Here is a 20414-nt window from a genome sequence, read left to right as displayed (position 1 = left end):
TCCAATTTTCCCTGCAGAGCCTAAAGACCCACCAAAGAACGTGGTGGTGTCCGTCATACCGGATGAGGTGAACCGGGTCAAGGTGACCTTCACGCCGCCGGAAGAGCCTAATGGACAAATCACGTCCTACTTTGTGCACATCTACGAGAAGGAGCTCCTAGTGAGGAACATCAGCCTGAATACCACCCAAAACCAAGAAGACAACGGCATACTTAGTGCCGTCATCGACGGCCTCAAGGGTGGTCACGACTACACTTTTCAGGTGGGGGGGGGTGGGGGGGAGAAATTGTTGAATAATGTTGGTGACTCTCTATTTTATTTAAGTCGTTCTGTGAGGACTGGTTAATTGTTTTTGTTAATAAAATATAATTATAATAATAAAATAAAAAATATTAAATGTGATGGCAATTTTTTTTCTTTGATCTAATTATATTAATTATAAATAATCAAATAATGAAATCTGAGAGTTGAAGTAGTGGTAGTGTATGAAACATCTTTTCATATGCATATTTTGTACGTTGAACCTTGAAAGGAATTAAATACATTTAAATAATGAGATGGAAATATGCAAATATATAATCACACAATTGTACATACCCATTTGCACAATTTTGACCTGGCCTATCTGTCATTTGCCAACCCCCGTTGAACCCTTAATTGTTTTTTGTGCGTGTTGCTCTCCCTCATCTAGATTTCAGCAAGGAACGGCGCCGGTTGGAGTCCAACCAGCTTGCGCGTCCATATAACAACAGAAATCAAAGGTATGGTATTCCCACTTATTTCCGGGGCGCGCTCGTCCGGGCCTGTCTACATCTGACACTTCTAAATTGAATTCACGTCTGTGTGCGCCTAGCGGCGGAGCACTCTTTCCGTTACGGTTCGAAGCACATCCGAGGCTTGCCATGTTTGCGCAGAAATGTTACATTTGCAGAGAAGTGAGGACTGGATTTGACTGACACTGCCAGAGAATTATTTGTTTCTCTTTATGATTACCATTGCGGAGAGGTGTATCGGCTAGTTTGACACACATGGAGGTAATTAGAAACCCATAACCAGTAATTCCTTATATAACTTTGCTTCATTGTTCACCTCAGCTGCTGAAAAAGTGGTGTGATTACCACATTAGTTTAGCAATTATTCATATTATAGAGATTGTTTAATGTAATGATTCTCAACCAGGATTTAACTGAATTAGATTTAAATTAATTTGACTGAAAATAATAATTATTATTATTATTATTATTACGACTATATCTTTTTGTTATTTTTTCTATGCCTTAAACACTTTTTTTCAAATCCCTGGGGGTGGGGGTGATATGTGATGTCAGGGGAGGCAGCAAATAGACCTGGGGAACTTTTTTTGTTTTCTGTTGTTTCACATTCACTACAGTAGGTGGCAGCTACGGAAGCGTATTGCATTCACTCAAAAAAAGTTGTTTCTGTTTTTTGAGTTTTGCCTATTTTTTTCCCTCTTTTTCTGAATGTTTTTTTTATATTCTTTTCTGTCATTAAAAAAAAAAATCCGAAAGAATATTCAGAAAAACTGAAAAAAATATTCAGGAAAAACAGGAAGAAAAAAAAAAGAAAAAATACTAAAAATGAGGGTCTTGACTCAATAAAGGTTGAGAAACATTGGTTTAGCTTTAGCATATTGCTAGCATCAGCCGATACATTGTACCTCCAAAATAGTCACTTTTCAGGAGACCCCAAAATGATCATGTTTGTATTTTCAACACTTTAGATTGGTCAGTAATTCGTAAGAATGACACCCACACGTGTGGATTGACCAATAGTATAGATTTTTGAAAACAAATTAATTTACGAAATGCACCAAATGTTGTGTGTATGCATGTGGCTCAACGGTGATGATTTTTATTTGTTTTGCAGCGCCGGCCAAGCCCACCCAAAGACCCCAGCCAGTGCTTGGCCACAGAGGGGTTACCATGGTTACCCACCGGAGTATCACCATCCACATCCCGGCGTGTTTCTATAGTGATGACAACGGCCCAATTGCAAAAATCCAGGTCATCGTGGCTGAATCAGGGGGTACGACTTGTCACAAACGTCGCTTTGAGTCCGTCGGACTTTGACAAAAAAAAAATCTGCTTCCTATTCCATCATGCCACAGTGAAGGACGTCGCAAACCTTACAACCTGGAGGGACGCCTTCTTCAAGCATCCCGGCCCGTACTTGACGGACCAGGGCTTCCCCAACCCGCCGTGTTCGGTGGTCAGTCGCAGGGTGTCCAAAAGCCTCCGACGCAACAATACCACGGCGGAGACGTACGTGATAGGAGAGCGCGACGAATGTCTGCAGGAGAACAACACGGAAGTGCTCTGTAACGGGCCTCTGAAGGCCAACACTGTTTATGTGTGAGTGGACCATGTGCCATCAAATGTTTTTTAATACATCAAAACTGTTTTTATGACCATACTGTGTGCATTCTACAGGTATAAGTTCAGAGCAACTAACACCGTCGGCCAATACACTGACTCTGACTACTCCGACCATATTAAAACTGCAGGTAAACTTACGGGTGCATCTCAATAAATATGAAAATGGAAAAAAAAAAAGGCAAACTCAAACAAATTTCACATTTTGTAGCAAAATAAATTTATCCACTATATTGTAATGCATTGACCTGTGTATACATTAAAAATAATAATACATCAAAAATAATCGCCTGACACTCATTTTGTCTCCCTGTAGTGCACGGGCTGTTGAGCAGAGACGAGCAGATCATCTTGGGTGTACTCCTCTCCTTCTTCTTGGCAGTGCTGCTGATTGTCATCATCTGTGCGTCCGTCAAGTAAGGAAATGGAAACACTCAGCGCCCTTTGTTAATAAAATCACAAAACACTCAGGAACTAATCAAAACACTCGGGCAAATGCAAGTTAAATTCATGAAGAGCAGAGGTAGAACGGTGTGTGCATACTGTATTATGGAGTAAGAGGACAGCAATATAATGAAAAATTCATTTTAATTTTCGAGAATATTATTTGCAAAACTTTTTTTTTTTTTTGCCTAAATCATCTCCTCGTGACGCAAATGGTTAAATTTTTCAAAAAATCTGAAAAAACGACTTAGCCGATTATTTTAAGAAAGTGTCGATTTGTAAAATAGGCTTGACTGTTTATTAATTTTGCATGTCTTGAATTAAATGAGTATAACTTAATTGTAACATACTACTGGGAAGGCAAATATACTTTGAATTAATTGTACTGTATGTAGGCATGGGCCAATATTAAACTCTGATGGTATGATAGCAGTGAGGAAACAAAATATATATTATTGAAATATTTGGGTAAATAAAATCCCCCCAAAATTCCCCATTGAACACAATCTATTTTATTTTTAAACAAAATAATTATTTAATTAATTCATTCATTCATTCATATTTGGTACAGAAGATATGTGTACCATTAATTATTCATTGTAAATCACAGTGTCCCATCACTGGTGAGCTATTTTTACAACAGACCCCTGAGCTACTCACGTTGTCCATGGGGCTAACTAGTACTGACTGGCACCATTTTCATTATTATTTTTTTTTAGGACAATGCATATTAACAAAGCAAAAAGGCATCCGTGTTTGCGGGTTTTTTCATCTTGCTCTCTCCCTAATCCGTCGTGTGTAACTCGTCCCTCCTCTCCCAAAAAAGTTCAAAGGGGCGGCCAATCATATTGTGCCCTGCTTAGACGTCCCATCAAGCAAGAAATGAAGAGCTCATTACGGGTGATAGCCAGTATTAGTGGTTATTGCGGTTACTTTTAAAACCACGGTAAACAGTCAAATCGGTAATCGGCCCATGCCTATAACTGTATACATGATGTATAACGAGTCTTGACACATTTTCCAGGGTCCACCAGCGCAAGAAGGAGGGCGGAACGTATTCCCCCCGAGAAGCGGAGATCATCGAGACCAAGTGCAAACTGGATCAGTTGATTGCTGTGGCAGACTTGGAGCTCAAGCAAGAAAAAGTCAACCGGTTCGTACATCAAATATGACGACGCTGAACAAGTGTTGGCAACGCTTGGCGTGACTTCGCGCCGGCCGCTCCAGATATACGACGTTAAATGCGAATCGAACAAGACCAAAGTGTCCCCGCCGCCGCCAACATGATGTACGCTCCCGTCAGCACTAAATCATCTTGTTGTTGCCGAGCTGGAGCAAAAATAGAAGCGGCGCGTTTGGGACGGCGCGGCGGCATTGTGGCTTTATATTTGTTCTTTTCTTCTTTGCAGACATGACGTCTGTGACTTTCCAAACATTTTCCCTGACAAATGTACCTTTGCTTAAAAATGTCAATGCGTCAGTCACTGGTAAATACCTTGAAAGGATTTATCCCTTTTTGTAATATGCTGGGAATTAGTTTGAGTCAAGCTCATGGCAGCTCATGTAAAAAGGGACGTGTAAAGTTAAACCGACTCCAAAAAGAAGCAAAAGTGCAGGAAGAGGAAACCTGTACACAAAAGTGCCGCACTGAACTGCCTTTGACCCTTTAATATATCCAACTCCACTATTTTAGAGAATATATGGCAGTATCATCAAATATTTAAGACAGCGGCCCTTAATATGCATTTGGTACTTACTTTACGCTCCTGGTGAAAGAAGGCCACTCCTTTTCATAGCACTCGTTTTGGGAAGCAAAGATTTGAGGTTGTTGCATATTAATCTTTGCCTTAAGCGGACCCTGTCTTCTACAATACGTGCCTTTTGTTTGAGATGCTGCCAGAATCGATCCGAATAATAACTCACTTGTGCGTGTCGCTGAAATAACTTTGCTGCACAATCACGTGCGCAGTTAAGCGGGCTACACACATACGGACGCAGCATATGGATTTGCTATCGTAAATATTTAACGGGTTTAGTTAACATTTTTGATGGTTGGACTGTTTTCTGAAATATTCCACTTAACGCCGCAGGTTTTTCACTCACTATATGGCTTTTGTTGATTTTAATCGGAAAGGAGGGAAACATTTTATTTATTTATTTTGGTTCGATTATCGTCATATGTCTACTCTACTTTAGACCTCTTGCAATGAGTACTTTCCCCCCCGCACTAGGTATTCATCCTTCTTCTTCCGACGGAAGGAGATCTACGTCATCCAGTAAGTGTTTCGACTCTTCATGCTGCTTTCCACGTTTTTATTTGCTGTGTTCACCTTTGCCCTCCATTCACCACGAGCTCGTACATACTGTCGGCATGCTTGACCTACACGCTGCAAGGCACATTTTGTGTGTGTTATTGGTTTAACCTCACGCTATCTCCAACCTGTTTGGGAGGCGGAATAGTTTTAGAAGGCAAGCACAGGTTAGTTTGATCTGGTTCATGGGTTCAGAATGGCAAAGAAAAAGCCGGTGATACAGAACTTATACTTGTGTTGTATTTTCTAGCCAGAGTTTAGGTTTAAAGGTAGGGTTTGTAGTTGGGGATTCAAGTCTGGAAACCTGGGAGAGACTGTGAAAGTGGTGATGAGCCCCTTCCTTCCTTCCTTCCTTCCTCTGTTCTTTTCATCCTTCCTTCCTTTCAAATAATCTATATAATCGCAAGTTTGCTTAATTTACTGTTTTTATCTTATTTCCTAAGCATTCCATACAGTTTAGTAGTTCACCGTATAATTCCTTGCAGGGAGATAGCGGCATACTGTCACGTACGCCGTGCTACGTGACAGTATGTCAAATATTTATGAATCTAGTTTTATACTCGAGTAAATTGTGTTTTACCATTCGCGGTCTGGGGTCGCCATTGTCGTCAGTGCCGTCACTTGTAGTCCGTCGGCGAATTCAGGGTCCTTTTTTTTAACCGACTTCGCAAGTGGAATTTCCGAGTTCAAGGGGGCGTTCCCGTACACACTTCCTGTTTTGAACTCGGAAAAGTCAGATTTCCGACCATCCTCGAATGCAGCATACCTTTCGTAGCAACCTTAATACATTTACTCATTTCCACTTCATTTTATTCCTTCTTTCCTTTCATGCAGTCCCTCCTCCTTTCCATCCTTCCTGTTCCTATCATATATCCATCAACCCTTCCTTCCTTCCTTCTTTCCTTACTTTTGCCCTTCCTTTCTATACCAGCCTTCTTACGCCTTAACCTTCCTTTCATCCTTCCTACCTTGCTTGATTTCTTTATTACGTTCACATTGTTTCCTTCTTTCCTCCTGCTCTTTTCTTTACCAGTCTTTTCTTCTTTCATCCATTCTTCTTTCCTACCTTCATTCTTCTTATATTACTTCCTTACTTCCTTCATTCCTCCCCTCTTACCTTTTCGTAGCAACCTTGATGCATTCCTCCTTTCCACTTCATTTTATTCCTTCCTTCCTTTCATCCTCCTTTCCATCCTTCCTGTTCTTGTCATACATCCACCAACCCTCCCTATCTTCTTTCCTTCCTTCCTTTTTTCCTTCCTTCCTTTCTTTCTTCCTTCCTTCCGTCAGCCATCCCATTCCTTCATACTTCATCCTCCCTTCCGTCCATACTTCCATCCTCTATTCATTCTTTTTTTCCCTCTCTATTTTCTTTCATTCCTGCCTTTGTTGTTTACTTCCTTCATCCCATACATTAGTTCATTAAAAGATCGCATACTGTATTGACTTTTAACCCAGCCTGTGCAGTATGTGCTGTATATGTTCATTTAACAGTCTCTAACTGTTATTGATTCAATCTCCTTTGCTTAAGCAGACAAGATAAATTGTTTTCTTTTAATGAGGATTTTCTGTGCAGAAATAGCACCGGCGCAATTGTGATTAAGCTTGTTCTTTTTTTTTTCCCCAATTTTTTTGCCATCTATTTTCATCCAGACTCCTCAGCTACAGGAAATCGCTCAAGTAAGTCATCCTGCATAAATAATGTATAAATGTGTATAAATAATATGCTGACAGTAGCTGCGGCATCCCAACACAGATTTTCGTACTGCTCGCTTTATGGAAATGTTAGTCACACATTTGCCGAACATTTGCCACATCTGATCCGCCGTTAAAAAATATGATAAATATTTTGTAGGCTATTTAAAGTAAGTATTATATTTTAATGTCAGTCATATCAATCAGAATCTTTATTTATTTAACCAGAAACAAACTGGCACACAGAGTTGAAAGTACATGTCCTCGATTACTTCCCACTACTGGCTATTGTGGTCCATCATTTGACTTTTTTTTTCAAGGCCTGTCAACAAGAAGTCTTTCCTCCAGCACGTCGAGGATCTTTGCAGCAACGACAATGCCAAATTCCAGGAGGAGTTTTCCGTGAGTGAACATCAAATGTGAGTGATTTCTAATCACGGAATCAGACACTTTGCAACGTTTGCCCCCTCCAGGAACTCCCCAAACTACTTCAGGACTTGGCCACCACAGACGCAGACCTGCCTTGGAACAAATCCAAGAACCGTTTCCCCAATATAAAGCCCTGTGAGTGTACGCATGGCAAATACTAAACTTTTCTCATTTTAAAAATTAGTTTCAGCGCCACCTAGTGCGATGGACTGTATTTGTTTTGTTTTGTTCTCTGAGAAGGTCCTCATTTTATGATGGAGACTGATATTATGCACCATGACTGTCATTTTAATGCAGTCTGACTAACGCTGCCGCATCCTAAAAAGTTAACATTGTTGCGTGTATTTCATTTTGGGGATTACCGGTAAGAAAAAATATATATATATTTGCATGCTAGTGTATATAAAAAAAAAAAAATCATGATATGCTGTGATTTGCACACTATTTCTGAGGGAATATTCCTTCTAGTTGAGCTATACATTTTGTGTCCAGATAACAACAATCGCGTAAAACTGCTGTCAGAACCAGGAACTGCAGGCTCGGACTACATCAACGCCAGTTTTGTCTCAGTGAGTGTCAAATGATGAAAACTGAACAATGCATTCATTTCGTCTGTTCCAATTCTGTCAGTATGAATGATTTTTTTAAGAGTTTATATGTGTTCCCCGAAGGGCTACTTGTGTCCCAATGAGTTCATCGCCACCCAGGGTCCTCTGCCCAACACGGTGGCTGACTTTTGGAAGATGATCTGGGAAACGGGCACCCGCACCATCGCCATGCTCACGCAGTGCCACGAAAAAGGCAGAGTGCGTCACTAAAATGTTTCACGCCCTTCATCATGACGATTCCATCTTCATTTTCACACATTTGTATATCCCGTTGTAGATTCGATGCCACAAGTACTGGCCAGAGGACAACAAGCCCATGTCAGTGTTTGGTGACATCCTTATTTCAAAAATATCCGAAGAAACTCTTCCTGATTGGACTGTCAGAATGCTTAAAGTGGAAAAGGTAACTCTATACCGAATACAAGTCCTGAAAATGGAGTTCAAACAAAACCTTGCTTCATGTTTCACTCCGCAGCATGGACACTACATTTTGGTCCGCCATTTCAACTACACGTCGTGGCCCGAGCATGGCGTCCCAGAATGCTGCGGCACCCTCATCAAGTTTGTCCGGGCGGTCCGAACGCACCGGCACGACCACACCACCATAGCGGTGCACTGCAGGTACCCGCAAGTGCATGGCTGCTGTTTTTTTATTTAGCTTTTTAAAGTCTTGAGTCATTGAATCCCATGCACAGTCTGTATGCAGGAAATTGATCGTTTCAGAGTTCTGTTGTAATGTTTTTCATGATGTGACTGTGCATGGAGGGTTTTTTTTTATTTTGCCAGGTCCATACTGCGCTCCCCTTTTAAAGCTGCTCAATGTAGAAATATGCCCAAAAACATATTTTTAATTGACCATTACATCTTAAACATCATCAACATCTTAAAATGATCAGATTAACACCTTAGCTGCTCACAATGGGTATTCCTGCAAGCCTCTGGCCAATAGTTTTCACACTGGATACAGGTTTGAATTTCTTGCCCTCTGTCTGCTGATGTAGCATTATATACTTTACATGCATTTTTCATGGCAGTAGCGATTTGAAATTCAATTTTCTGCATTGAGCAGCTTTAAAGTATTGTAGGAATACGGGAAGCTAATTTAGCAAACCGCCAGGCTTCCCGTTCTTTCTCATTTTGTTGGTCATTGTTATTTTTCGTTTTTCTTGGAAGTTTTGCGTCTGTGAAGTCAAATTCCTTCAGATTCTGATTTCAAATGTTTATGGATGGGTGAAACAATTAAAGAGGAATTAGGATTGAGGATTTGACAACGCACAATTTGTGATTAATCGTGAGTTAACTCATGAAGTCATGCAATTAATTATGATTTTAAAAAATTATCGCCTGATGCTCCTAATTTTTAATAATCTTTTCTTCTTTTTTTTATCGCGTCAGGCAATTAATTTTTTTAATTGTATTTAATCGCATGATTTCAATAGTTAATTCACGATTAATCATAAATTTTAGATCTGTTCTAAATGTACAATATTTTTTTCTAGATTTTCATACTCTTGTTGTCAAAAGTGGAAAAAAAGTTAAACTGATAGAAATAGTTCAAATGACTTTTTGACGTCAATAGCCATCAATGAGTTGATTAACTTCAACTTCAGTACACATCCAAAATGACAACCAACTTCAGCTCTCCAAATCTATTCTTCAAACCAATCTGCTGGCTCAAAAATAATCAAAGTAACCCAATGTGCTCAAAATCAAACAGTTAATCAATGAGTGAGTTAGAAAAACAACCCTGCATTTTGTTGTTTGTGGTAATAGACAGAATGTTTATACGTATTCTGTGAGCAAATTTACAAATTGAACAAATGTATTGTAGTCATTGTGTGTTTGTGTTTGTGTGTGTGTGTGGACTCAGTGCCGGCGTGGGCCGAACGGGCGTGTTCATCGCTCTGGACCATCTCATCCAGCACATCCGAGATCACGACTTTGTGGACGTTTACGGCCTGGTGGCTGAGCTGCGCAGCGAGAGGATGTGCATGGTGCAGAATCTGGTAAGCACACACACACACTTTTTTTTTTTTTTGTCACCCTGCGATCGACACGACAAAAATAATTCAGAATATCCTCTTAAAATGTGCCGGGTTGCTTTTAAGCATCAGCAAATGTCTGTGTAGTTGTCCTACTTTACTCCTTTGATCCCATTCCCTGTGAGGCATTATTAGAAAATTCTCTTTTTTTGACTAAGATGATCTGGCAGCAGATTAAACGTGTATTGTGAGCAGGATTCCCCCATCCTGACAAAGCGCGGCGCTATCCTAAAATCACCCGACCTGCTAATTACTAATGGATGGATCGCTTGTGTGTCTCACTGTGGATGTGGGTCTGCGCTGTTATTATTATTATCACAGCTCATTGTTTGTGTTTACATTGTTGGACCCACGTTTGTTGTTTAGTATCAGATTTAATTCTCGAACACTATTAAGCTTCCTCTTATGTTTGTGTCATGCGAGATTAATAGGGATGTTTGATACCAGTACAATTTTGTGTCCCGGTACAGATATTGCAGCCTAGAGTACAGCCCGATACCGATATTGATACGATATCAGCAGGAACAAACGTGCTTGTATTCATTTTTGGTGTGTGAAATATTAGAAGAGACTTGATCAAGTGATATTATTCAAGCAAAGAACAATAATCAGAAACAGTAGGTAGGAGAAAATATGACCCATTTATTCCAAACAGGATTCTGCTTGTATATTAGTGCTAATATCGGAGATTTTGAATGTAGACCGATATAATCCAATACTGTTTTTTGGCTGATATCGGACCGATACCTGAAATCAATATCGGATCGGGACACCCCTAATTTTTCTTTAAAATTGCATGAAATTAATGGTAATTTCCTATTCTTATAAATGATCATTTCTAGTTCTTGATTGTAAAATGTCCACAAGAGGGCGGCGTACTGATACCTCAATACAAGGCTGATATTAGTACTCACATTTTTGATATGTAAAATTTCCCCCCAAAAAATGACATATAATTTGGATAATTAAAATCGGATGAAAATTATTGGCAGTTTTCTATACTTATTTCTAATATCTAGCTCCTAATCATAAAAGAGCCAAAAGGCGCAAATACGATACCTTGAAATAAGGCCCGGTATCGGTCTGGTATCGATACCTGATATCAGTTGAGTACACACCCATACATGTACAAAATAAATTAAAATAACGACATAAATAAGAAATAATAAAAAGTAACTTTCCAGTGTTGCCTTGTCGACATAAACACTTAAAAAAAAATATATCACCTTCTTTGGCCACCTGAGAATCATCTTCAACAAATTATAGACGCAATGATATATCAGTGTGACGCATCAATGGAAACCGGGCCTTATTAGGCAGATTTTTTTGGGGTACGGCTCTTGTATTGGCTCTCATGAGATTGTGCAGGAGCGTCTAATGAAGTGTCTGCTGGATGTATGTGTTGTGCATTCTGCACAGTGGGAAGACGGATTGGCCACACGGTACTTATTGTCACTTTTTGTTTGCGCATATGCCGCGTTTTGGTGGGATCAGCATGTTTTGCTCGTGTTGCTTGCTATTTTCAGGATCGTGTGTGTGTGTGTGTGTGTGTGCGTGTGCGTGTCAGGCCCAATACATCTTCTTGCACCAGAGCACGCTGGAACTGCTGAACAACAAAGGCAACAGTCAGTCCATCTGGTTTGTCAGCTACTCAGCTCTGGAGAAGATGGACTCGCTGGATGCGATGGAAGGTAACAACACAACACAACACAACACGCACAATAGCTAAAAACCCAAGCACATATTCGACATTCGAAAACTTCATTTATGCATAAATAATATATACAGTGAGCCTCCACCTATTGATTGTTGCTATTTACAAATTGACATTGTTTCTCTGTGCAACTCATCATTTCTTCACTCTAAAATCTCTTTTTGATTGTTGTGCTCTTTGCACTAAGAGGCCATAAGATGGCACCAAAGCCATGGCTGATAGGAAAGTAGTAATTTATGTCACGATAGTATATCGAAGTGAAAGAGATTAGCATTTTTGTATGTCTGGTAAAAGGTAAGTCATTCCAGCATGTGCATTTTTCCAGTATTTTAAAGTTAATGCGTTGGATGAGTTTGAAATGATACTAAAAAAGTTTTGGGATCACAGTTTGTCTTATATTTGAACACAAATGGGATATATTTGCAGGTAGCAGGAATTAGGATTAATTGCATCTTTTGCTGTCTTGTGGAAGAGCATTTATTATTTTTTTCACTGACATAGATACAGTAGAAGAACAAAGATACAAAATTTAAAATACGAATTCTCGGACCAAATTGTATACACGCCTGATTATCTTTCTTGGGAATCACACTCACATACTTGTTGGGTCACACATGTCACTGCACATTCGTCTACAGGTGACGTTGAACTGGAATGGGAAGAGACCACGATGTAGACGGACACCTTTGCCAGAGGTCGGTGTGTTATTTTTGGGGGGAACATTAGAAGAAAGAGCATGAAAAGGACAAAAATTGATCATTTGGAACGTTTCTCCCTTCAAGGACCTTCCCGTTTTCACGGTGAGGAAAAAAGTGTGAGCACTCAAAGCGTCCTATCCCATTTTTGCACACATTGAGTCCACTGCGTATTGTCATGACTGCATCATATTGCAAGTTGGTGTGTTTTTGTAAGATAATTTATTCAGCCATATTTCTTTTCTTTTCTACATCTTTGTAAATTCTTCTGCCCGCTTTGAGGAGTTGACGGCATTCCAATTTTTGGTTTAGATCCTTTTCTCCAGAGTGATTTGCACCAGTAAAAGCCGCTTGAATTTTTATTCTTCTTCTTGTTGTTGTCTTTTACAGCCTTAGTACTTGAATTAGCAGCACCCTTGACAACTTGTATGTCAAATGAAGTCGTCGTGACATTGTGCGGTCACATGACAAAATAAACTGGCCTCTGCTATTTAACACATACAGTTAGGGCCAAAAGTATTTGGACAATGAAATTGTTTTTAGAGTGGCTTTTTAATTACTATTATTATTATTATCAATATATTTTTATTTTTATTTTTATTTTTATTTTTATTTTTATTTTTATTTTTATTTTTATTTTTATTTTTATTTTTATTTTTATTTTTATTTATTTTTATTTTATACTTTTTTATAATAAAAAAAAATTTAAATTTAAATTTTAATTTTAATTTATTTATTTTTACTTTGCACACCTCACCACAATAGATAAGGTCGGCCTGAAAGCAATATTTCCCATAGGGAATACATTTAATCCATCCCAGACATCCAAAAATATTAACAACAATATATTTTCCAGAGAATACCTACAGGATTACAGAAATCAGTGTGGAATAACTATAAATGACGAACGATATGGATATATGAACATTTAAAATCACGATGAATTTTGATGGCTTACGGGAGGGTGGAGCCGTTTTCGTACTTTGATACGAGTTTTGAAATCCTGTTGCGTTTCTCACACTTTGTTAAATGACGTTCTGTCGCATTGTGTGAAAAAGGTTCAACAGGTAGACAAGATTGTATTAAACCGAGACAATACTCTGCAAAACTCGGACAGGCTGTGGTAATATTAGCGTAACATCCTGTTAAGCCATGTCTTCAAAATAAAAGCATGTCAGTATAATAATTTCAGTCACCACACTTTCTTACTATTTTATGCGTCTTTGTTGAGTACAACTTGTAAATAAGCCACCATGTGGCCAAAGAGTGTGGTTATTGCACCGTACTGTCTGCTTTTATTTTGAAGGCCTTACTTTAGATAGGATGTTTCACTGATGTTGCGCAAACATGTCAGTACGCCTTGATGTTTGTTGAAACGTTTTCGCAAATCCTTTGGATGGTTTCTTTGTATGAGAAACTGGACAAAATTAGATGAAAAAAAAATAGATGCAATTGTAGGAAAGCTGAGGTTCCACTATCAGAAAATTCATCAATTAGGAATGGCGGCCATTTTATGTGGCGCGGATCCGTTTTCAAGTATTTGGCCAACTGACATAATTTGAAGTAATATGATGGGCTGGTAACCAGCCCAGAGTTGACTCCGCCTCTCTCCCAAAGTCAGCCGAGAATAATAATTTAATGAGATAGGTGTTCAAGATTACAAATTGTAGCGTTTTGATGGGCGGTCCTGTCTTGTGCTAATGCTAACCTTTCCTACTGCAGCATGCGCCCACCTGAGAACGACCAAGGCTTTGTCAAAGTCTTCGCTGTTGTGTGTTGTATACGGCCAAATCAGAATCCAATACTTATGCAGACCACTGCATCCATTTCCTCATGTACATTCCTCAAGTGCTGTCACACTCAATATTGCATCCCCGTGCCGTAATGAATGAGCTCAGCGCCCGTGTGCTAAAGGCACAGGGAAACCATTACAGGCTGATTCTCCCATAAGCCACCTGCCCGCCATCCTTAGCGCCCCCTTCATCTACCTGCTGCAAAATCTTTCACCAGAGCGGCGGAGTCAATATTGACAACACACAAAGGATGCACAGAGAATAAAAACTACTTTATTCTTTCATTCTCTCCAAACAAACAAAGAAAAAATTAGAAATACTCTTTTTTTTTTCTTTATAATAAACATGTTGATCTTTAAGAAATCTTCTTTTGTTTTCATTTATAAATAGCGTGAGGGTGCAAATATTCATGACAGTGCTTCCACAGTGAGGCCGCCACATCCCCATGACAACCGCGGAGAAGGAGGGATGGAGGATGGCTCAGAACAGGGAGGAAGATAATAAAAACTATCAAATGCATTTTTGTCTAAAAATTGCATGTGAATGCTGAAGAACCGACGCTGAACAGAAATGATGTAGAATTGATATAGATGAAGAAAATGGAAGATTAGAAATGTCTTCATTACTTTCAGTATTTTGCTGTGGGAAATTTGGAATTCCAGGAAAATGTTAGGTGTGTTGGATAGTGAAAATGTTGTCCAAGTCCTGAATGAGCTGAACATTTTGACGTTGGAATGGTTTGAATCTGTTGAGAAAGAGACCTGGAGTTCTGGAGAAAAGAGGGAATCTTTGGAATGTGGGGAAAAAAAATCCAGACGTGATAGGTGGAAAGTTTCGGTGGAGAAATGTGGAAAAAAAAATTCAGTGGGTATAATTTCTCAGAAAATGTAGAATTCCGGAAAAAGTGTGGAAGGTTGATTGATGAAAAATTTGGAATTTAGCCGTGAAAAATAAATAATTCTGAAGAAAAGATGGAATCTTTGGAATGTGAAAAAAAATCCAGACATTTTTGATGTGGAAATAATTTTTGTCCAATTTCTTAACGATTTCATTGGGGATCATTTCTCGGAAAATGTAGAATTCTGTGGAAGGCTGATTAAAAATTGACAATTTGTTTTGGGAATTTAACCGTGGAAAATGTGGAGTTCTGGAGAAAAAAAGGGCATCTTTGGAATGTCCCAAAAAAAATCTACCATTTTTTTATGCGGAAATTGTTTGAATCAGAAGAATTATTCGTATGAAAATGCCTCCATTTATTTGGAAATTTAAAAAATCTGGAGAAAAGTTGAACTGTTCGGAATGTGAAAATCACTTGGAAACTTTTAACAATGGAATGTGCAATGCTTAGGACAATTTTTTTTAATTTTGCCATGGAAAATGTGGAATACTGATGTGAAAAAGCTGTCGTGAATATTTTGCCATTTAAATAGTCCGTGAATTCTGCCATGAGAAACGTGGAATTTTGGAAGCCAACATGCTCTTCAGCATTCACACCGTAAACAAACATGGTAGAAAATGACATCAGTGGACGCGACGATTATGATAAAAACGCAGACTGAAGTCGCTACGTCCGTTTTTTCGAAGCTTTACATGCTGAACAGCGCTCATCAAGTCAGTGGAAAGTCATGGAAGGAAAAAACAAATCCAAACAACAAAGCAGGAAGAAGACGAGCGTTTCCTAAAATGGATTCTGTGTTGATTTGGCTGCTATGTTTTTGCGAGTGTGTGTGTGTGTATTCACCCAAACAGCATAGCCCTTTGCACGTCTCCTCTTAATGATACAATACTACTGTAACAACGATTGCAATAATAATACTAATATCGTGTGTTGCCATGGTAACCGCTCTAAAACCTATAAAAGCTTGCAGTTTTCCTGCTCGGCTGCAGGACGCCCCGCCCACCCCAAACCCACCCCAAACCCACCCACGCCCGATATTAAACGCTAATAATCATCATCATCATCATAACTATAGCTCTGTGTTTATCTCTCTTTTTAAACTAGACTCTTCGCTGTACAAATTGAGCAGACGTAGACACACGCACACACGGACGCGAGACCACGTTCTCAGAATAGAATCTATATATTTACAATATCTCTTTAATATATTCTGTGGTGCAAAAAAAGGTACAAGACGTGCTCGGTGCGTCTCTACTGTACAAAGCGGTCCAACCCGAATGCCTGCTGCTGCTTTTTCCCTATTTCCTGATTATTGTTTTTTTTTATATATTTTCACTGTGCCAGAACATAAAAAGTGCTTTACGAGCAGATCCAGCAATCCAAACCCACCAGCCGCCCTCCCCGTTCATGTGTGTGTGTGGAGCCATTAATTTTTCTTCCTCAACTAAAGCTATAAGTGAGAGTTTCCCGGCTGATAAATGGCCTTCACCAACAACAATATTCACAGTGGAGAAAGCCATTAGGAGTGAATGTACAAGAGGAAGAGAAGCCTGATGAATTATGGCCACGGTGCCAGTGTGAGGAGGGGAAATGCAAGTCAGAGGGACGCTCAGCATTCCTGCTACTTCATGTCTGCCAAACGTGTTAGGGCCACACCGAAAAGGAAAAAAAAAATAATACAATATTAACGTGAGGAATAACGACAAATGTTACAAAAATGAAGTCATTATATTGCAGGAACACGAGAGTCATTTTACAAAAATATATGTCTATTTTTTTTTTTTTTTACCAAAAAACTCATCATTATTTTTAATAGCAATTAAGAGGGGGGAAAGTATTATTTTTCTTTAATGAAAATTAGGTCAAAAAATATTACAAGCATACATTGTTAATTTTATGGTGCCAAAACTCATAATTTTATGAGATATAACCGTGTGACATTATGAGAAAAGGAATCATTTCATTAGTATAGAGGAGTAATATTACAAAAACAAATGTCAATTTTGCAATATAGTCAAACGATGAAGTAAGCTGTAATATTGGCAAATAATCATAATGTTATGAGAATAATGTGATTTTTAAATAAGAAAAAAAAAGTTGTTATTTTAGGGAAAGACAGACACATAAGAGAGAGAAAGAGAATAAAAATCATAATTTTAATTAAAAATTTTATCTGAAAATTATGAGATTATGGTGGTAATTTTTCAGGGGAAAAAAAGGTCTGGGTTTTTACCTAACTACATTATGCAAGAAAAAGTTATTTTTGTAACTGTATTCAGAAGCAAGGGTCAAATAATATTATGTAAATTAATTATGAGGGGGGGAGACAAAAATATAATGGGGATAAACTTGTGATATTACAAGTCGTGTTAAGAGGGGAAAAAAAATCTTAATTTCATATTACAAAAAAAACAAATTATGGCATAGTCATTTTACAAGAAAAAAATGTCATAATATTACTAAAAGTAAAAATTTTTAGATTGAAGTTATACAGAAAACGATTATTGAATCAATTATGAAAGTTACAATAAAATAAAATAAAAATATATCTTGAAAAGTCCTTATTTTATGAGAATAAATCCAGTTGTAGCATTTCTATCCCAAAAATTTGGGATGTTCAAATTCTTGGGTCCTGATGAGCACTTTTGGAAAAATAAATACATTTCAGTTAACACAATGGCAGATAACTATGAACACATGATTTAAACATTTTCAACATGTGCGAAAATGATTAAAGAAACTAAAGAGACAAAAATTACACTAACATAAAAGTAAAATGTAAAATATGATAAGGGTGTACATATTTTAAATAACTAAGACAAATATGATTCAAATGGCCGGAGTAGCGCCAAATACTGGCAAGGGGGACTAGTATCAATGGCTGGTATCGACGTCCTTTAAGAGTTTTCCGATACCTTGAAATAAGGCTGGTATCGGCCCAGTATTCACTCATCCCTACAATAAATTATAGCATTTTTTTTCCAAGAAAAACATGTCAGGACTTCATTCATGTAACATAATTTTTTTCCGTGACACTCCGACTTTTATGAGAATACAAGTTGTTTGTAATTTGATAAATAAAAATAAAATAAAAAATATCTCCAGCGTGGCCCTAACACAGCTTGCTGACACAATACGAAAAGCGTACTTTGTTGTGGTGACGTGATGTGCTGCCACAAAGCGTTGGGGGAAACCCACGCACGTGACGTGATCGTGTACATGCAGGGGAGACATCTTTGTACCGTTCTTGTTCTTTGCGTGTTTTCCTCCCTTTTCTCTATCATCGGATCCTTCGAGGAAGAAGTGCAACCACAAGCAGCTTTTTTCACGGTAGATAAGAACAAAAAATAATTGCCAGACTTGTGCTGAGATTAGTCTTTTTTTTTCTCTCTTTTTTTTTTAAATGTCCTGTTTTCTCAATAACGTCCTCTGTTTTATGGCAGGGGTGAGCAAAGTAAGGCCCAGGGGCTACATGTGGCCCTCGCCGTTCTTATATCTGGCCCACACACAGTCCTGTAGAATGGGTTAGCCCTTTTTCCGAGGGTTGGTGTATTAAAATGTATTGATTTTTTATTTATTTATTATTATTCATATACAACATTATTTGTTGCATTGAATTAGCCATTTTCATCCTAAAATTGGCCAATTCATTTTTGCTTATATCATTGATCTCCAAAACAAAAACATTCACAAAATATATTTTTTAGCTGTCTTATTTAATTACATAATTGATTCATTTTTAAATGAAAAAAATAAGCATTATAAAATATAAGTAAATGTCATAAAAATATACCATAAATTATAGGGTTTTTTTGTTAAAATAAACAATTTGACATCAAATACAAAAATAAATTGTGAAATAAAATTCTTTTTTATTTAGCTAAATAATTAATTTATTTAGCTAAATAATTGGTTAATAAATTAAAATAAAATTTGTTATAAATGAAATGTTTAAATTAGCATCAATAATTTTTTATTAAAATAATTTTACAAACGACGCAATAATGAATGGATGATAAATATGTCATTATAAATACTGTATATATTTATATTTTATATTTTTTAACTATAACATTTTTATTCCATACAATAAATAATTATAAGTACAATTAAATGCTTACATTTGCTCAATCCATTATATTTAAATGACCCTTAAATACATATTTAAATATTTTATATAATTAAATAGCGTACATAAATATTTGTAAAATATATATATTATTGTTATCAATAAATAAGTTGTAAATAATGAAAAAATTAAGAACCGGCATCAATTAATCAGTTTACGTATTTGAACGTTTTTATGTTTTTGTTTTTGTGTACCGTGTCTAAAAATGAACCGTCCCATCTGTTGATTTTCGAAACCAAATGTGGCCCTTGAGAACATAAGTTTGCACACCCCTGCTTTTTGGGGATCTTGACGCTTTTTTGGGGCTGCCGCTTTTGTACAAACGATGTTGCAATCTGGGACGGACGTGCTCAGCGAGCAGGCCAATTGTCTTTACAAAATGGCGTCCCAACAACTCCATGTTGTGGGCCACGAGGGGGGGGTCATAGTGGCTGTTTGTTTGTTTGTTTCAAGGGACAGGGGGCGAAGGGGGGGGGGGGGGGTTGGGGGGGCTCAGACGATGCTGCGGGAGCCGCTGGAATTGCGTCTGCGCATGAGCGGCATGGTGTGGTGCAATGGCATGGGCGAGTCCGGCGGGCAGAACTGGTGCGGGTGGTTGTAAGGGGGCGGGGGCGGCGGCAGGGGGGGCTGGGGCCCGTCTCCCTGGACGTGGACGGGCGTGGACATGGCCGAGCGCAGGAGTTGGTGGGCAGCCGGGCCCTGGCTGAGGAAGGCCTCCATGCGGCCCCGCCCGCTCTGGTCCACCACGATGACTTTGACAATCTGCTGGCACTGGATCAGCGTCTCCGGGCGCAGCTCCCCGGCCGGGGCGGGGCCCAGCAGGGCGGGCGGGCCGGTCAGGGCCAGGGGGGGCGTCGGCTCAATGCTGGGCGGGCTCAGTTGGTAGGTCTGCAGCCTGTTGTGAATTGACACCTAGTTTAGAAACAGCCAGAGAACGCACGGGGAGTTACCAGCCTGAACGCAGCCTTACGCAGCCCTCTGGTGTGACACGCACGGGGGCATGCAGGCATGCACGGAGGTGGCGTGCACGGTCAGCGCGTGCAACACACACACACAGGCACACGCTTTCTCGCCTTCGCAATCATTTTTGCCGTATATTCCGGCTAAAATAAGACCGACTCCAAAAAGTTAGGATGCTGTGTAAAATGCCCATCTATACCAAAACATTTCTTTTAACAAAAAACGTATAAATACATTCGATTTTCAATGTTTAAGTGTCCCAAAGATGTATTTATATGTTTTTTAAGGTTTTTTTTTAATGC

The 20414-nt window shown here is 38.7% G+C and overlaps 2 protein-coding genes across 5 annotated transcripts in view; one reads left to right on the top strand and one right to left on the bottom strand.

Moving 5' to 3' along the window:
• The window catches only part of ptprq (protein tyrosine phosphatase receptor type Q), a 41377-nt gene extending 28493 nt beyond the window's left edge, over nucleotides 1–12884 (top strand). The window contains exons 36-53 of the mRNA XM_086072716.1: nucleotides 18–262; nucleotides 692–761; nucleotides 1888–2046; nucleotides 2129–2372; nucleotides 2451–2524; nucleotides 2710–2809; nucleotides 3862–3990; nucleotides 5069–5113; nucleotides 6803–6829; nucleotides 7165–7246; nucleotides 7318–7408; nucleotides 7766–7842; nucleotides 7945–8079; nucleotides 8159–8284; nucleotides 8357–8502; nucleotides 9752–9887; nucleotides 11491–11614; nucleotides 12276–12884. Of these exons, the coding sequence (XP_085928842.1) occupies nucleotides 18–262; nucleotides 692–761; nucleotides 1888–2046; nucleotides 2129–2372; nucleotides 2451–2524; nucleotides 2710–2809; nucleotides 3862–3990; nucleotides 5069–5113; nucleotides 6803–6829; nucleotides 7165–7246; nucleotides 7318–7408; nucleotides 7766–7842; nucleotides 7945–8079; nucleotides 8159–8284; nucleotides 8357–8502; nucleotides 9752–9887; nucleotides 11491–11614; nucleotides 12276–12313 (2048 nt within the window). The 3' untranslated portion in view covers nucleotides 12314–12884. The remainder of the gene's footprint in view (nucleotides 1–17; nucleotides 263–691; nucleotides 762–1887; nucleotides 2047–2128; nucleotides 2373–2450; nucleotides 2525–2709; nucleotides 2810–3861; nucleotides 3991–5068; nucleotides 5114–6802; nucleotides 6830–7164; nucleotides 7247–7317; nucleotides 7409–7765; nucleotides 7843–7944; nucleotides 8080–8158; nucleotides 8285–8356; nucleotides 8503–9751; nucleotides 9888–11490; nucleotides 11615–12275) is intronic.
• Nucleotides 12885–16054: 3170 nt separating this feature from the next.
• iqsec3b (IQ motif and Sec7 domain ArfGEF 3b) overlaps nucleotides 16055–20414 on the bottom strand; it is a 50701-nt gene continuing 46341 nt past the window's right edge. Inside the window, exon 15 of one of the 4 annotated variants that reach the window (XM_086074657.1) lies at nucleotides 16055–20047. In XM_086074657.1, the coding sequence (XP_085930783.1) occupies nucleotides 19645–20047 (403 nt within the window). In that variant the 3' untranslated portion in view covers nucleotides 16055–19644. Of the gene's footprint in view, nucleotides 20065–20414 lie in introns of all 4 variants that reach the window. The other 3 variants (XM_086074658.1, XM_086074660.1, XM_086074661.1) reach the window with 3 other exon arrangements.

Source organism: Leptonotus elevatus, chromosome 4 (genome assembly GCF_054856555.1).
Source record: "Leptonotus elevatus isolate MCC_2025b chromosome 4, RoL_Lele_1.0, whole genome shotgun sequence".
NCBI classification, from domain to species: Eukaryota; Metazoa; Chordata; class Actinopteri; order Syngnathiformes; family Syngnathidae; genus Leptonotus; species Leptonotus elevatus.
The sequence above is the reverse complement of the archived record's forward strand: the minus strand, read 5'-3'. Positions and strand labels throughout refer to the sequence as shown.